At 29.8% G+C, this 19,413-nt stretch overlaps 1 protein-coding gene across 1 annotated transcript; it reads left to right on the top strand.

Annotated features, from left to right (window-relative positions):
* The first annotated feature begins 4,535 nt into the window (after positions 1 to 4,535).
* Positions 4,536 to 9,066, top strand: LOC118056737 (YTH domain-containing protein ECT1). The gene is made up of 7 exons (XM_035069059.2): positions 4,536 to 4,845; positions 5,572 to 5,648; positions 6,513 to 6,872; positions 7,234 to 7,827; positions 7,917 to 8,129; positions 8,268 to 8,411; positions 8,526 to 9,066. The coding sequence occupies exons 1-7, from the start codon at positions 4,818 to 4,820 to the stop codon at positions 8,754 to 8,756; spliced, it is 1,647 nt and encodes a 548-aa protein (XP_034924950.1). The 5' UTR covers positions 4,536 to 4,817; the 3' UTR covers positions 8,757 to 9,066.
* The last annotated feature ends 10,347 nt before the right edge of the window (positions 9,067 to 19,413 follow it).

Genomic DNA, 19,413 nt, shown 5'->3' with positions numbered 1-19,413 from the left:
AAACTAAAACTGTCAAAATAGGTATAATAGTGTGTTTGCCAAACAACTCCTTAGACCAAAAATTCCTTTAAAAAAAAAAGTAACCAACCAAACAAAGCCTTAGTACCTGACCCAAAAAAACTAATCGGGGTGACTCGAAAACACTGGTTCAACCCTAAATCGAACCGAAAACCATGATTTGATCCGAAACTACAACAAAATAAACAATTAAAGCAAGAATAGATGAAAACTAAAAAAAACACAAAAACACAAAATTTTATGACAATAATAGATCAAACACCAAGAACATGAATAATATAATGAGCATTCAAACTGAAACCCAGCAAACACAAATTACAAACTAGACAAGTTTCAATAAAATCAAGGGCATGATTTTATGCGTAATCATGCATAGATCAAGAACAAACATCCAATTTCTTCGATTAACACTTAAAAGCCACAATTTGTTCAAAATTTGTTTTGGTAGTTGAAAGAACCCCAAAATCTAAATACATAAATATGTATTATTGATGCGTTTTAACCCTAGATTATTTACTAAAGATGACAAGCTAACATGTTTGTGCCAAAAATTAACCCAAATCAGCTAAAAAACAAGAGGCTAAGATAATGTTTATGTGAATAACATGAACCTAGAATTTGAAAAAATTTCAGAAATTCAAGAACTATTTCCAAAACCCATATTTGACGTTTTTGGTCTTAAACACACTGTTTTTGGTCCTTACAAACCACATTACCAATATCAAGCATAGTTGAATTTAAAAAACTAGCAAATAACATCAAATCATCAATAACATGCATGATATTTCAACTTCATAATTGCAGTCCCAATAACACCAAATAAAAACATCAAATTTCAAAAAGAGGCCCCTACATATGTAAGCCAATACTAAGGAATATTTTACGAATATACCTCCTTATCCCTTTACATGCCCTCTTTAGTAGATAATTTCATATACTTATGTGATTAATAAATATTTGCACAATCTTGCTTGTAACATCTCGAGTTCGTCAAAGATTTTGTACTACAAAATTTATTACAATTTCCAAGATTCATCTTCACTTATCCAACTCCTTCCAAACCCTACACTTAGTTAGTCCTATAAGCCTTCCCCGCTTTTTATATAATCTCCTAATGATTTTAACTAGTAAATAATCACTACATACTAGTTTAACAACACCCTTAACTACCATACATTTAACCCTCAACTTTCTAAAAAAAAATCTAAATTCATGCACTTAAAAAGCATTTAAACTAACAATTTAATTTCCTCTCTTTTTTCTTTATTAGCCAACTATGTAACCCTTTATTTTTTAAATTCATGCTTCAATATCCCAAGGTTTTTGTACCTTTTCCATCCCATTTCATCCCAAATAAACTAATTTCCATCAATTTTACATTTTCTTGAAATTTTTACAAAGAACCCCAACTCAAATTTTCTAAGTTTTTCTTCTAAATCATTTCAATTCTACTCAAACTTACGCAATTAGGTTCTAAACACCTTCCCAAGTAATTATGCATGCTTCGAAATGTAACCATTCAAAATTTTTGCCACCTTTCTTTTACTTTCCTTGATTTCTCTAGTTTCTCTCTCTAACTTTTCCTTTCTCTCCCTTTAATCTCTATTTACTTTTGTGTTTAAGTGTTTCCTTCCCTTTTCAAACCATTTGAAATGCACTCAAAAGTTAAAATCCCTTAATAGAAAAAAAAATAAATCCTTATCTTTTTCCTTTAATGGTTGTTGGTCATCCTTATAAGGAAGGAGGGAGTTTGTTCTTCTTCTTCTTTTCTTTTTTTTTTTAACCATTTTTGCCCCACTTTTCCTTTTAATTATTTTAGGTAATTTCCTAAGTTTCTAGTTTAATTTGACCTCATAATTTGAATTGAATTTCTTAGAACACTATCTCTCTCTCTCTCTCTCTCTCTCTCTATAGAAAATCATCTATTCATTTAATTATAATTTTTGTCATAATGCTTACAATTTGTAAAATTCCATATACATCATATTTGATAAACTTTAATTCCCTCCGACCTTTATACATATTTAATTTATATCATCATCATTCATCATCATCATCTTTCAATTGTCTTTTATTGTTAAGTTTTTCTACATTTTTTTGGGGGCTTACATTTAATTTTGATCCAAAATTTAATTTTATTTATTTTTTAATTCATGATTTGAGAGAAGAGAAAGAAAGCTGCCAAAAATAGTAAGAGAGAGAGAAATTTATCAATTGATCACATTCTAGTAATGAAAAAATTAATCGAAGTGTTAACGAGTTCAATTTGACAAGACAAGTTCTATGGAGGTGTTCTTAAACCTTCATCTTGTTGGAAAAAGTAGATTGAGTTTGAGAGAAAAAAACAAATATTTAATTTTGTGTTTTAGATCGATTATAGGTGTTTTGGGTTGATAAATTGATTTATTGAGATTATTATGGTGTTTATTATGTATTTTTAGATTAAAATGGGTTGAAAATAGTTTTTTTAGATCTAAAACATGATAGCATAATTTCTCAATCACCTCTCTCGTGATTAGAATCTATCATAGTAGATGACATATTATCTGTTTTATTTTACAGATAATATCTTGTGATGAAAATATGTCATCTACAGATGAAAATAGTTTTTTAGATCTAAAACATGATAGTATAAGTTCTTAATCACCTCTCTCGTGATCAGAATCTATCATAGTAGATGACATATTATTTGTTTTATTTTACCAAAAGATAAAAGGGCAGCTTAATGGTGTCCACCCCTTAATCAAAATAATAAAATAATAATAAGGTTACAAATGCCAACTTAGCCTTGTAGGCCCGCACATACCAGGCTTCTTTTTTTTTTTTTTTTTTTTCTATTAGGTCATACAAAGTAGGTCTTATATCTTTGACCAAGCACTTGGTATTAAAAAAAATTTGGGATCTTGATTGAAATGCACTATATAAAATAAATGCTTAACATGATATTTAAATTATTATTTAATTTTTTCATGGTTCTTAAATAATATTATAGGTTTTTTATCAAAATGTTAACAATTTTCCTTTTCAATTACTATGTACCTAATATGACAAAAAAAAAATTACTCATTAATATTCAATAAAAATAAACTTCTATTTTTAAAATAATTAATAGATTTTTTACATGATTTTATAACATTACTAAACTTTTTTGCCTTCAAACACATACATAATATTGAAATATTATTTAAATAAGTTCTTTTTAAAATAACATTACTTACAATAATAAAAACATCTTTTTTGTTAAAACAATCAATGATGCATTAATAAGAAAATGAAATTTAGATTGAAAAAACACATTTTCCCTACTTATTTCAAATGGTTGAAAATCTTACAAACCTTTATTTCAACAAACCTTTAGTTTAATTAAAAAACATGTTTTTGTTAAAACAATTAAGAGATGCATTAATAAGAAAATTTAGATCGAAGAAATATATTTTTATACTTATTTAAAATTATTAGTTTTTTTAACAAATCTTTATTTTAATTGTCATTAAACATGTTCTTGATGAAAAGTTATGTTGTTGGTTTTAAAAAGATTAATATTTTTTTATGATAATATTATCAAATTTTTTCTTATCAATAATTATGTATTTGCTTGATATGCAACTTTTTTAAAATTATTTGCTTATTAATATTGAATGAGAATTAAATATTCATCTTTTAATTGTAATCTTTTCATATAATGTTTTTTTCAAATTTATTGTTAATTTTTTATATATATAATTGGGGAAAGATGATCGATCTTTTTATTTCTTAATTGAAGCTTGCTTTCACAAGCATAATAAATGTTTGCTTAAGAGAAACACTCATAAAAAAAATATTTTTCACAAAAAGTAAAAAAAATTGTGAATAGAAGAATTTATTTATTTTTATTAAAATCATAAAAATTTTCCTTTTTATTTCAAATCAATATAGTTTTTCTCCGAACTTATTTTCTAATTGTTATTGCTTTCAATTCAAAGATTTATGTTGTTAATAAAACAAAAAAAATTTGTTTTCATAAACTTTGCACCAATAAAAAAGAAAATTTCAATAAAAAAATTAAAATTTTCCTCAACTATTTTTTCATTGTCTTTTATACAAATTTCTATTTTTTATAATTATTTAATTGAAAAAATAAATTTTAAAAAGTAAGATTATTAAACCCGATCAAGATCATAATGATTGGTCCACTATTATGTGCCATATTTAGAATTGTATTTCTAACTCTTTGAGTGTGTTTTTCTTAAAAAAAAATATTAAATTAATATTTTTTAAAGTTTTTTTTGAATAATTTTAATATATTGATATTAAAAATAAAAAAATATATTTTTTAATATATATTAAAAACAAATACTTTAAAATGAAAAGTCACCCGTGACAGTACGCAGGCAATGAGTAGTTGATGCTAAACAACATGATTTGGGTGGTAAATTACCCTCAACTTCAAAGCAGCATTTATGACAGATACACGTGCAAAATCACCACTATCTTCTTTTCTTTCCATCTTTAAGTCTCTTCTCTATCTACTACTCCAAGAGGAAAAACAAAAGGTAAAATATATTCCAAGAAAATCTAGTGGGACTCGTGGTGCAATTGAGACTCACACACCGTTTCTTGGTAGCTATTGTGTTGTCTTTTGAATAATAAAAAAAACCCTAGGTCTTGGGGGGTTTTTTGGCGGCTACCCCCTTCTCCAAGCCTTCTTCTCTCTTAAGTTCTTCTTTCACTACTTGACCTAAAACAACTGAAACCCCAACACCCGCCTCCTCCCAGGGTTTCTCTGTCGCTCCTTCGATCTATATCTCATCAACAACGTCATGGCAGCTGTTCCTTCTGCTACTGACAGTATCCTTACCTTCTCCTCTTATCTGGGATTTGTTTTTTCTTTTGCAAGATTTGGAGTGTTTTGATGCTACTTTGTCTTTGAATTATTTGTGTTTTGTTATTTTTATTGCTTTTTCTATGCTTTTGGGTTCTTTGGAACATGGGTTTTGTTGGGTTTTATGTATAGATTTGGAGAAGTCAGTAAAGTTGCGTTCTTAAATCAATTTTGTGCTGAATTTTTACTTTCTTGATTTTATATGTGTTATTTGTGCATATATGGTGACTTGGTTGATTGAAATGGTGTTGACTGAGTTTTTTTTTTTTTTTTTTTTTTTTTTTTCCTTTTGTGATATTTGTGCAGGGGGGTTTATATTTATGTGCGGGATTTGAATTTGAAGTTTCTATTTTTCTATTAAATTTCTATCTTTGAAGAATTCTCTTGATGTTGGGTTTTCTCATGGGACGTGAATGTGAAATTGCAAATGAACGAGTTTCACATGTCCTGTTAAGCTTTTGAACCAGTTTATAAATGTGGGGTTTATTATTTTTTGGTGCTTATTATGAATTAAATATTTTCCTGGACAAGAATGGTATTTTATATGTATTTTGGGATGCTGTTAATCATGCTAGATGTGCCTTCAAGGATAAAGACTGAGACTTTTTGTTTTGTTCTGCTATTTGGTGATGAATGTTTCTTGCCATGTATGACCGACTTCTTTCGTTGGTCCTTTACATGTACTCTCACAGAAGCTGCAGGTTTGCTAGAGAACTTGTCATTAGATTCTCAGACCAAGACTGCTGGAAATCCTGCACCTGCTACGAAGGTATCTTGGAATCTTGACTCTGATTTTTAAGATTCCATATGTGACATTGTTTGATTCTATAGTGAATTGATGGTATAGCCTTCCACTTGTGAATATGGATCAAGTGACTTGGCTTCTAATACAACCAAGCACTACATTGGTCTACAATGCCTCTTCATGTAGACCCAAATGTGTACCTTTTTCCCTAATGGATATATGTTGATTGCATATAATGGAGGGAAGATGTGTACTGAGTATATTGCCCTACATCTTTTAAAATGGTTATTTAAGTTGATTAGAATGGTCAAGCTATCATCATTTGTAATTTTCCTGATCATTAGCAATTTGTGCATTCTTCTTCAGTCTATCATAGCTATGGAAATGAGTAGAAAACTACTCTAGAAGATTAAATATGGTAGAAAATCTTATCTCTCAAGTTCAAACTCAAGAACAGCTGCTATTATTTCTTGTTGCTTATTTGTGGTACATGCTGTATTTAAGGTTGCATGAGAAATGGTTTCTGAATCTTTCATACTGGATGAGGGTTTGCTTCTTGTTTGATTAAATAGGATTTGCCGTACAACCTGTTTAATGTCTTATCAAACGTTTCCACTATAAATAAGAGAGAGGCTCTCACTTTTGACTTCAAGAGCATCTAAATATTCGGCAATGAATCTTCTTTTACTTGAAATCTGGTGTTGAGTTGCCTCTATGTTAAATTATTTTGAGAACTTTTAATTGCTGGGTGGTATTATGTCTGAACTTTATAAGCTAGATTGCCTTTTTTATTTGTTGCATAGTATTGAGGGTGTAATCTGTGGAACTGCAAGCGAGTAATAGCTATCAGTTATCTTAGGGGTTGAAATTTTTTTTTCTATTGGGCAGGATTACTATGGCGATAATGGAAACTTCATTTATAACCAAGGCTATGGTTATGCGCCTTTTGGAACATATCTGCCTCCAAATTCACCCATTCCTACCATGGGATATGATGGCCAGCTATATGGGGCACAGCAGCAGTACCAGTATCCTGGTTCTTTTTACCAGCCGTCAACTTCTGCAGGCTTGTTCTACCCCTCTAACCAGCCCAATCACTCTCAAGGACATGTAGCATCCTCAGGTACAGCTGACAGAGTACCTTTTTCTGCTGGTACTGCTACAAGAAACCCCAATAACAAAGTGAATACTGGAAGTGTAAATAGAAGCAACGGACCAGCAGCTGGTGCAGGGTTCTCATCAACACTGGTGTGTAAACCAGCAGTCTTGCCTGTTTCTTATTTTAAATCTTTAGATTATTTGCAAATCAAATTATTGTATTTCGATCTTTATTTGTATGATTATTTATTTATTTATTTTGGAGACCATGACCATGATTTAGTTATAGAAGCCTCTTTGTTTTGGTTTGATTTAAGGGTTTTCAGTACTCTGCAGAAGTGATATATTTAAAACTTGAAGAAGCCTCCCAAGTTTTTCTTCTTATCTGGTTATTTTATGTTGTTTAGTTTTTGTCAAGTTCTGTGTTTTATAGTTCTTGTGTTTTCTTGTAGTTTCCAGTTTGAAATATATTAGCTGTTTAATTATTGCTGATTTATTGATCTGCTCACAGAACACTCATCCTACAAGACCAATATCTGGCATGGACCAAGCATCTGGGTACATGAACTTGATGAATCCAAACAACAGGATGTATGGTCAATATGGAAACAGGATGTATGGTCAATATGGAAGCAGAGCTGGTGCTGATTTTGGATCGTATGCCTATAACTCATGGACAAATGGACGTGGGTGGGTGGTTGTTGATAACAAGTACAAATCCAGGGGCCATGGCTATGGAAATGAGAACCGGGATGGTTTGAATGAGCTAAATAGAGGACCGAGGGCCAAGAGTTTCAGGAACCACAAGGAATTTGGAGCTGTTACACAAACAGCAGAGGGGCAGAACCTTCTGTTGTCCGAGAGTAATAGGGATGAGAATTTGCCCCAAATTCCAGACAGGGAACAGTACAATAAGGAAGACTTTCCTGAAGAATACTCAGATGCAAAGTTCTTTGTTATTAAATCATTCAGTGAGGATGATGTCCACAAGAGCATCAAATATAGTGTGTGGACAAGCACGCCTAACGGGAATAAGAAGCTGGATGCTGCATATAAACAGGCCAAAGAGAATCCTGGTGACTGTCCTGTATTTCTGTTATTCTCAGTGAGTATTAGTGCTGTACCATCTACAAGTTGAGTTTATCATTTCATATTTTTCCTAATTTTAACAATCTTGAATATTTGCTTTTTAAGGTCAACACCAGTGGGCAATTTGTTGGTTTGGCAGAGATGGCGGGGCCTGTTGATTTTAACAAAACTGTTGAGTACTGGCAGCAGGACAAGTGGACCGGTTGCTTTCCTTTAAAGTGGCATATTATTAAGGATGTTCCAAATGGTTGTTTGAGGCATATAACACTTGAAAACAATGAAAACAAGCCTGTGACCAATAGTAGGGATACCCAAGAGGTAATTAAATTATTTTCTTCTTCCCTCCTCCCTCCCTTCTTCACCCCTCTGCCCCACCTTTTTTCTATGGGTGTATATTTTGGGGTGGCTCTCGATCATAGTGTTTATCATTTAATCTTGTTTGTTTGTGGCTGTTAGGTTATCTTTGAGAAGGGTGTTCAAATTCTTAAAATATTCAAGGATCACCAGGGAAAGACGTCAATCCTGGATGATTTTAGTTTTTATGCAGGTCGAGAAAGAATCATGCAGGAAAAAAGGGCCAAGCAGAATATTCACAAGCAGGCAAGATTTGCTTCTGTTTTGTAATTTTACTCTGAATTTTTGCTGTGTTTAGGAGAGATTATTTAATGTCCTTGTGGTGCTGATTAGGCTTGTAAAACTTTCTTTAAGTGACAGATTTCAGAAGGGAAGTCTGCTGTGATTGGGAAAGAGAGTTTGCAAACAGATGCAGCCTCCATAAAAGAACCAGCTGGTGCTACACCACTTGAATCTGTGAAGATGAATGGAGAGGTGAACGGGAAAGAAGAGAATGGATCAGATTTAACAGTTGAAAATTCTGGCAGGGATGCTACATCCGCAGTATCATCTGAAAACGTTGCTCCAAATGTGGTTGCAAGTGCCTGCTAATTTTTGGGACGGTTGCTATCACATTATACAATTTTAGCATAGAATTCTTAGGATAGGTTGTAGTTGGTTGGTTTCATTATCGTGGTAATGAATTTGCTAGCTACCATCAGCGTACACATGCTTTATGGGGAGTTCCTATTTCAAATGAAAGGCCCCTTCAGTTCTCTTAGTGTGGCAGGAAGGAATGGCCTCTCAAGACCTCTGAAGGTTTTTTCAGTATTCTTTTTTGAATTAGGCGTATTGAGAAGAATGGGTTTGGCTTTTTATTTTTCAGGTTTTTATTTGCTATATAGTCTGTTTGCTTCCTCTACCTGACCTCTCCCTGAGATGACATAGCTTGAGTAAGAAAATTAATTGATGTCTAGTGGGGCATGTAACCATGATATGGTATTTTAGGTATTGTTTGGGAAGTTGGAAAATATTAATTGAATCTGATAGGTTCGGACTGAATAAGTAATTGTCTTGTTTTGTGTTTGGTATGTGTTGGATTAGATTGGATAATTTATTTTATTTTGTGTTTGATAGACATTGGATGGGACAAGGTTGACATGGAGACTAGAGTGGTTTGGGTTTGAGAAAAAATAAAGAATTGATAAAATCTGGGTTGACATGTGATCTTATTAGCTAAAAAGTAAGGTAATTCTTCTTTTGTACTTTTCTTTGTAAAAACAAGAATGTTTTGATTTGTTTTATTTTATTTGTGCTAACTTGGATTGATTTTTTTATTTTTATTTTTTTAACCTATAACTCAAGTTTTGTTTTAGGTCAGGTTGATAATCAAGTTAGATATTAAAATTATAATGATAATTATTACTACCTTATCTTGGAATAACCTGGGTTGATCCTTTTAACTCGTGATTCAACTTGTCTTGGATCGATTTTTAAGTTGGTTTTAAAATTATGATAATAATCATTTGTATATTTATGTTGACTCGAGTTCATTGGTCAACCTAACTTGGACTCTTGGCTTTGTTCCTGGTAGATTTTCAAGTCATGTTTTAAAACTATGATAATAATTAATTTTATTTTTATGTTGATCTTGGTAAGTTGTTAACTCGACTCATTATCTAAGCCTTGTTTCAAGTTGAATTTCTAGTTGGGTTTTAAAACTAATAATAATTATTTATATTATTATGTTGACCTGGGTTAATGGTCAACTTGATCTGTGACCCAGGTCAACCCTTGAGTCATGTTTTAAAACTATGATAAATCATTTTTGTTCTTAAGTTTACTTGAGTTAGAGATCAACTTTACTTGTGATCTGAGTGTTGTCTCGGGTTAACCCCTGAATTAAATTTTAAAACTATAATAGTAATAATTTTTAGCTTTATATTGACTTGGATCAATAGTTAACCAGACCCGTGACCCTAGTCTTGTGCCCCGGGCCAACTCTTTAGTCGAGTTTTAAAATAATGATAATCATCAATTTTATCTTTACATTGACTTAGATCAATATGGGTTAATCCTTATGCAGAGAATTGAATAAGTTTGTCCTGTCTCTTTTAGTGGGACAAAAACTTCTAAATTAGAACATCTTGAACATGACAAAATTTGATTTTTGTATTGTCCAAAATACACTAAGCAACTTCATAAAAAAAATAATATTATGTCTAATTCATATTTGTCCAGCATACTAAGCATTGTCTTATAGTTCATTGCACATTTTTATATTTTCATCACAAATTTTTTGAGTTAAAGTTTTTTAGTTTTGTAGATAGGAGCATAACTAATAAAAAAATTTGAAGCTTTGTAGCATAATCGATATAATTAAGACAAATCAATCTTTCAAATACAAGTTAACTAGCATTAAAAAATTATCTTGCTAAAAAAATGTTGTTAGGAGCAATCATTAATTATATTGTAGAGTTAAGGATGATAAAATATTCTTAAACTTTTTTTTTATATATATACACATCTAGTGTAGGCTAGTGCCAAAAAATCAAATAAATATTTTCTTGTCATTTTATCTTTTTCTTCTTTTTATTTCTTTCTTTCTTCTTCCTTTCACCTTCCTTATCAATTTCTAAATAATCTTAGAAAAAACATGTTATTAGAGTACAACAACTAGATCTAGTGAGTTCAAGCATCGTTGTTGTTTTAAAGGGGGCTAATTGTTTTGTTGATATCAGTAATGACAACATGTTAATGTCAACACGACATCACCATAATGTTTAGATTATATTTTTGGAAATTCATTAAATCAATGAACAAAAGCCTTAATGTCTGACTAATAATTGTTATTTTAGTTGTCAATTTTATAGGGAAAATATTAGGTTTTAACTGTTTAAGTCCTTGAATATTATGAACCAAAGGTTTGCTTCTTGGATTAAAAGAGAATGGCTAGTTGTAATTAAGTTAGCGGGATGATTATTTTTAAATGACTAGTTGGGTTCTTATAATGGTCAAATATATAATCCTTAGTAGAGTTGTGAATATGACATGGAAGAGTACAACTGATAAAACAAATATCATATCTGATAAGAGTAGTGGGAGTCAAGTTGGACTTATGAGTAAAGATTCTACCCAACTCTATCAAACTAGATGGAAATAATTATTTAGCTTGGTCCTAATCCTATATATTTTGTTTATCAAGGCATATGAATTGTATACGTATATCATAGGGAAAAAAAAAAAAAAAAGACTAACACCTAGCAACTCATTATTCGATTAATGGGAGTTAGGAGACTTTCTAGACATGTCCTAACTCATGAACTCTATGCAACCTTCGATTGCTCAGGGTTATCTCTTATTACATTCTGCTTTAAAAAAAAAAGAATGTTGCTAGCTTAATGTACTTATAATTGGACAATGATGTACAAGTTTATCAGTTATAAAAAAGGGTTCATGAAACCAAACAACATGATATGTCTACATATTATTAAGTTTGAAAAACTACTTGATATGAAACATGTTTATGACTTTCTAGCTGGGTTAAACATTGAGTATGACCATGTTAGAGTTTAAGTTGTAGGAGAGGGAGCTTTTCCCTTTCTTGAAGCAGACGTATTCTCATATTCAACAAAAGAAAAATAGGAAAAATGCAATGTTGTGCATTGTTACTTATAAGAGGTCAACCATGATAGGTAACTCTAATTAGAAAAACTTTAGATGAGAATTTACACGTTTTAATTAACTAAGGTTAGCAGATAAAGAACAATTGAAAGGTGATTCACAATGAGATATAATGGAAGTTACATGAACATTATTCAAAAAGATAAGGTAGGGAGAATAGTTTTTCTTAGATCACAAGTTCATGTGTTAGAGATAACTAAGAGTTTAGTTCATGATAGTTAATCAAACATTATAACTCTGTCCAAATAAGCGGTTCATACACTTAGACATCTAATGGCCAAACTTGACCCTTTATCTTCATCCAATTTTACATATACAGGTATGCCGATAATAACTTCTAATTCTTCCACCCTTTCTGATTCTGATTATTGGGTTATAGATTCAAGAGCTAATTATCATATGACTCAATCTTTTAAAAAGTCTTCATCTTATAATCCTTTCTCATGTAAAGATAAAGTATGTATAGTTAATGGTTCTCCGGCCCCCATTTCTAATAAAAGTCTAATCCAATATACTCCTACTTTATATTTAACCTCAGTTCTTCATATTTCCCAATTCTCTGCTAATCTTCTATATCTGTAACTAAAATAACTAAAGGTTTAAAAGTGTGAAGTCTCGTTCTATTCCACATATTATGTATTGAAAGACTTGAAGACAAAGAAAGTGATTGGTTATGGTGACCATTTCTAAGGATGTCAATTAAGAATTACTTCAATGATACATCTTTTGTAGCTTTAAGAAACCTATTTCTAGTATAATCTAAGCAATGTATTACAAAAACCTTATCTTGTGATGCTTGTGATTTGCTAAACATATACATGCTTTTTATTCCTCATCTCATAATAGTAGTAAACTTTTATGGTGATTCACTAAGATGTTTGGGTCCTAATCAATTTGTTTTCTTATGTAATTATAGATTTATTGTTACTTTTATTGAGTGTTATAGTTGTACTAGAGTTTATTTAATGTATAATAAAAGTAAAATGTTTTCTTGCTTTAAGAGGTTCCATAACATGATCTCTACACAACTTAATGATAAAGTTCATATCTTAAAGAGTGATATTGGTATTGAGTACATGAATGAAGTTTTTCAAAGATATTTGTTGGAACATGGGATTATGCATTAAACTAGTTATGTATATACACTAAATCAAAGTTATGCAGTTAAGCGAAAGAATAAACAATTGCTAGATCTCTTATGCTCACATGGAATTTTCCTAAAAACTACCGGGTAGATGAGTTTTTTACAACAACATATCTCATTAATAGGATTCCAATAAGAGTTCTTAATGGAGTTCCTAAATTGTCCTACAAAAACTTTTAGGTTTGTTTGTTATGTTTATGATTATAAATTAATTGTTAGGAAGTTGGACCCATAAGCATTCAAATATATTTTCATTGGATACTTAGCTATTCAAAAAGGATATAAATGTTATCACCTTTCAAGTAAAAATAAATTTGTCAATATGGATGTAGCTTTTCATGAGAATAAGTCATATATTGTTAACTCACACCTTGAAAGGAAGGTCGATGAAAGTGAGGGCATGTTTTTATTATCCCCTACTTATTTGTTAAATCCTAGACCATAAGTAAATGGAGCAAATCAAAAGAAGAGGGAAGAAGGAGATGAAAATTTAGCATGAGTCAAAAAATATAGGAGTGATAAGGAACTGGAAAAAAAGAAAAAGAAAAAAGAAATAGTTCAAGGAGATAATAGGAAAATAATTTGTATTTTACCCATTCATAAGACTAGATTACCACTAATAAAATCACAATATCTAGATATGGATTAGTCTAGTGTAGAAGTAGAGTATTGAGCAATAAAATGTGTGAACTTTTATGGCTTAAAAATCTAATGCATGAGCTTGGAATAACTGTTGATGGTCCTATATCATTGTTATGTGATAACAGAATAGCTATTAACATTGCTTATAATTTTTTTTTTTAACATGATCAATAAAAACACGTTGAGATTAATAGACACTTTATTTAAGGAGAAGTTGAATGAAAATATTATTTGTATCTCGTTTGTAAAAACTGAAGAACAATTAGTTGGTGTATTTAATAAGGGCCTTAGTAGTAGATTGTTCCATATTACTTTCAAAATAAGTATGAGAGATATTTATTCTATATCTTGAGAGGAGTGTTGTTAGGATTAATCATTAATTATAATATGGAGTCAAGGGTAATAAAATAATCTTATACTTTTCTTATAACTGTGTGTATACGGTGTAGGTTAGAGCAAAAAAAATAAACAAATACTTTCTTATCACTTAATCCTTTCACTTTTTTCTTTTATTTCTTACTATTACTTATGCTTTCTTCTTCCTTTCACTTTTTCACCTTCCTTCATCCATCCTTAAATAATCTTAAGGGAAAAAAAATAAGAAATAAATACTACTCCTAATACCAAAAGAGAAATAAACTTACAATTAAAATTAAGATCATCTATCTTATATATTACTTATTTACACATGAAACAAGAGTCTATTTTATTAGATTTTATTATCTTGACAATAAATTGAAAATTAAAGGTACATTATGTCATAAACCAATTTTACCTCTATTTTTCAACATAAAAAATGAGAGAGAGAGAGAGAAAAAAAAAAGGAGCGAAACAACAAGCAAATAAAAAAATAAAGACCAAAATAAATATAAAAAATTTAAACTTTTCTTCAAAAAAAAGAATGTGAGATAAGAAGAGAAGGACATGAGAATATGAAGAGGTGAGGGATAAGAAGAGTTAAAAAGATAAGAAAAGTCTGGGATAGACCACATACATCGGAAAAAAAGGGGATACACTAATAAAAATTAAAAAAAAAAAAAAACTAAGAGAACCCAAACACAGAAAAAATAACAAGAGATCAAATAAAGAAAACAAATACTCAAGAGAAAAAAAAAAAAAAAACTAGAGGAAATATACTAGAGAGTAAGGAAAAAGAAAAAGAAAACAAATAGAAAACACCTTAAAAGAATTAGTCTAGCTGATCTAAAAAAAAAAAAAAAGACTTTCTCCCTCTTACAAAACATTAGCCTTCATCTTCCATTCTCCCAACAAAATACAACCATCCTTTATCAACCATCCATCTCTTTTCTCTATTTTCAGCTAAGCCACAAGCCATAATTACATTCTTTTTCTTCTTTATTGTTCTTGTAAATACCTAAATACCAATATCAATTATCAATATACCTAAATATCACTACCATATTTGATTAACAACCCAAATCCAGTTGATAATCTCTCTCTATCTCTCCTTTCACCATCATTGTTCTCATCTCTTACCAGTACCAAATCCACCTAAAAACTCATCCAACCCAAAACAATAAACACTTATATTCTTTACACGTAAAACAACCATATTTTTATTTTTTTTTAATTATCGATCAACCACTAACTCCAACCAAAACAATATTAAATTTATCTATCTTCTATATTACTTAATTTACACGTGGAACTAGAGCCAAATATATTACATTCTATTGTCTTAATAATAAAAGAGAAATTAAAAATACTTTATATCATAACCCATTTTTACCCCTTTTTTTCAACATAAAAAAATTAAGAAAAAAATAAGGAGTGAAACATATGAATGAAGAAAAAATAATCAAATAAATATAAAGAGTTTGAACCTTTCTTCAAAATAATTGTGAGATGGAAATATAGGATATGTGGAGATGAAAAGATAAGAAGAACTTAAAAATAAGCAAATCCTAAGCTATAAATAAACCATATACTTAGAATAAAAGAAGCACATACACTATAAAAATTTAAGAAAAGCCTAAAAGAACTCAAACATGAAAAATAAATGATAAATCAAGTAGAGAAAGTCAAAAACTCAAGGGGGGAAAAAAAGATAAAGAGGAAATATACTATAGAGTAAGAAAAAGAGAGAGAAAAGTAGAAAAAAATAATTCAAAAATTAGTTCATCTGATAAAAAAAAAAAGGACTATCTCTCTCTATTTCAAAATCCTAGCCTCCATCTTTCATTTTCCTAACCAAATCCAGTTGTCATCTTCCATCCATTCATCTTTTTCCTTCGTATCTAACTAAGCAACAAGCAACAATCAATCCTTTTCTCCTCCATCTCGTCATTGTCCTTAATAACCTGTACAAGCCATCATAGCCATATCAATTATCAATCTACCTAAATACTATTGTCATCTCTAATCATCAGCCCAACTCAAACTTAGGGTGTGTTTGGTATTGAGGTTGTTGTTGTGGTTTTAAAAAAATTATTTTATAAAAAACACTTTTAGTTGAGGTTGGTTTGGAAAAATATATGTTTGGCTAAAACTGTGGTTGAAATTGAGGTTGAACAAAAAGTAGTTTAATGTGTTTAATTAAAAAAATACTTTTCATAATTAGGTTATAAAATAATTAAATATATATATATATATATATATATATTAATATTAATGATTTTTAATTTAAATATTATAGATTTAACTACTGTTATTACATCATGAAATAAATAATATTGATATCAAATATTTTTTATTATTCCATTAAACTATATGCAATGTCATCACATATGAAATCTATCCAACAATGACTATATTTTCCATGGTTTCTTAAGCATGCAACAACAAAAACTAAATTAATTCACTCGTCATTAAGCGATCTCCTTCTAATTTTTTGAATAAAATACAATTAAAATAAAAATAAAAACTGATTTTTTTTAACTAAATCGAACTGATTTTTTTTAACTGAGTCGGACCTGGCAAGAACATAATTGGAATTGCGATCAAATTCCACAAATGTTACGTCATCATGCAATATCCTTCTAATTTATATAGTGTTATTAAATAATATTAAATACTAGTTTTTGGAGTAAAACTCAATTGTTTAAAAAAACATTTACAATTTCATTACGTACAAAATTCATTCGACAAGAACTACAATTTTCATGATTTTTTGAGCGTGCAATAAAATTAGGTAAAATATTATTAGGAATAAAATTGAGAGTACAATATGAGTAAATTTAATTCACCTTAAACTAGTTTTTTTAAAAAAATTATTGTTCACGTTCACGTAAACAGTGAGTGAAATCAATTAACTACACTGGTTTTTTGAAGAAAAAAAAAACTAAACTTTTCACGTGAACATTGCGAGTGAATTAATTGACTCGCACTAGTTTTTTTTTTTAAAAAAACTGATTTAAGTTTAGTGAACAGTGGAGCCACTTCCTGCCGGACGAGAAGCAGCCAAATGCTACTTCTCCAAAACCTGAGGTCTCATCTTGATTTTTAGTGGGTCCTACCAGTGGAAAGCATTTTTTTTTCTTACCAAACAATATTATGTATGGTTGCGGGTGAACTTCACGCGCAACCACATTACCAAACAAGCACTAACAATCTCTCTCCATCTAACCTTCTACAATGTCATTGTTTTTCTTTCTCACTAGCACCAAATCCACCCCAAAACCATCCAACCCAAAAACACAAAATACTCATCTTCTCCACAAGTCAAACAACCCATTTTCTTTCGTTTTCATTGTCGATTAACCACTAACTTTAACAAAACAATAATGATCAACCACCACTTCCCCCTACGTTGTGAATCCTTGCCTAATAAAATATGAAATCACAACTCCTTTTTAGCCTCAAACCCATAAAAAAAAAAAATTAGTCTTAAACTCAACCAAAAACATTTAAAATCAAACCCAAAGGTAACCAAACACATCACCTATAATTTCCACCAAAAAAACATAGTTCTTTATATTGTTTTTCAAGTCCATTAACCATGTATGTATTACATGTTGCACCTCGTGAAGAACAATCCTCGCCTTTGTCATTATTTTTCCATATTGTTTTTTGTTTAATTTTATAATTTTTAGAGGTCAATCTCAAACCTTAACACATTGATTTATGTTAAATTTTATGATTGACTAATTTATTTATGTAATAATTTGACATGGTGTGTTTGTGAATTTGATGAGTATGGTGCTTAAGTTTATATATGAATGATGTTGTTGAGGATTTTTTTTGTTGAGTCCATTATTGATTTATATATGAGAATGATGGATGTGTGATGTGGTGCGTTTAATTATATGTATGGATTCATTGATTTATATGTCATTTTTATTCTTTTAATGATTTTTCTAAAAAAACAGTACAGGTATTTTACACACATACACACACATACATAAAAGCTTTCAAATTTTTATCAAAGAATTGACCCATTGATATATCCTCAATTAAGTTATGCCAATTGGATGTTGAAACTTTGTTATTTGTTTTTCCTAAAAAACATTTTTAATTGTTTATGTTATTTATCTTTAAACTATAAATAGTGCAATCATTAAACAAACCCTATTATTTGGAAGGTGAAAACAAAAAATAAATGATATGTTTTTTAAGAGTTATATATGTATATTGTTTTATTTAAATGTGAATTTAATTTATGAGTTGAATGGTATCCTTTTAATTCACTTTTCTATCATGTAATAAACCACTATCTTACCATTAGAATCGCTTTTGAGATGATAACATTTGTTTTTTTAAAAAAAATATATAATGTGAATTTTGTTTTTGCCTGTGTTTGTACATATTCTTTGTATTTTATCAATATGTCAAATGTATGTTTAGATTTTTTTTACATGCTAAGATATTTCCCCATCATTGCAAACAAACTTGGACTAGGTTAACGTCTCCATTAAATCCTGTTGAGTGTGAGTGGAGATGTTCATGCTCATTTTGAATTTAATCCAAGAAATGGTCTTAGAATCCAATTTATCATTCACCATCCTCTTGAACCCAACATCCCTTGTTGTTAGGCCCGAGTCCCAAATCACTATCATAGTTTTTAGTAGTTTTTAACACACATGAATACATTAATTCAGGCAAATCCTTAGCAAGAGTAGAGTATGTATCTTTATTATTAAAAACAATCAACATTACAACTTAACTTTAGTAGGATGAATAAGATGATAGTCATCTGTACTATCACCATAACCAACTCATTGTCTAGAACTCTAAAGACTAGTTAGGGTTTTTAATTATTATAAAACTAAGTAGTGACTCATCCATTTTTACCCTTAGTTCTCCAAGATGTCCCTGCGACATAGTATTTATATAAAAAATTAAGCTAAAGATTGATGGATTATATTTTTTGTTAATTGTTTTTGTATTGATTACATGAAAATTTGTTTTATAAGCTTTTCATTGAAAATGCATATTGCATACTTTTATAATCTTTATATATATAACACATGTACATAATTCATCATTAGAAAATACATTAAAACTGCTAGAATACTTTGTAGCTCACAATAACTTCTCCCTCTTTCTTTCAATTAGTTTTTTCTCTTGTTATGTTATGATGTCAGAGCCTATTGCATAACTACACACATGCTTACTCTAGAAAAATGTCTCCTTCACAAACCTTCTCCACATCACAACCCACAACAAACCTAATAGAGTTAGTTCTCCTCAATAAACCTACAATAGTAGCAACCTTCAACATGCTCACTGCTATTTCACTCTAAAACTTACAAACAACAATTATGTGTTTTGAAAAATAGAGATCTTAATGCTTCTAATTTCAATCTCAACTTATTCACCGCTGTTATAGCTCACACAGGA

Source organism: Populus alba, chromosome 19 (assembly GCF_005239225.2).
Source record: "Populus alba chromosome 19, ASM523922v2, whole genome shotgun sequence".
Taxonomy (NCBI): Eukaryota; Viridiplantae; Streptophyta; class Magnoliopsida; order Malpighiales; family Salicaceae; genus Populus; species Populus alba.
Note: the sequence above shows the minus strand (reverse complement) of the source record. Positions and strands in the feature narration are given on the sequence as shown.

Bases quoted from the DNA above. Each gene is read 5' to 3' on its own strand.
- LOC118056737 (XM_035069059.2), top strand. From the start codon at position 4,818: ATGGCAGCTGTTCCTTCTGCTACTGACA. The intron at 5,649-6,512 runs GTATCTTGGAAT...TCTATTGGGCAG, and splicing joins ATCCTGCACCTGCTACGAAG to GATTACTATGGCGATAATGG. The intron at 8,130-8,267 runs GTAATTAAATTA...TGTGGCTGTTAG, and splicing joins ATAGTAGGGATACCCAAGAG to GTTATCTTTGAGAAGGGTGT.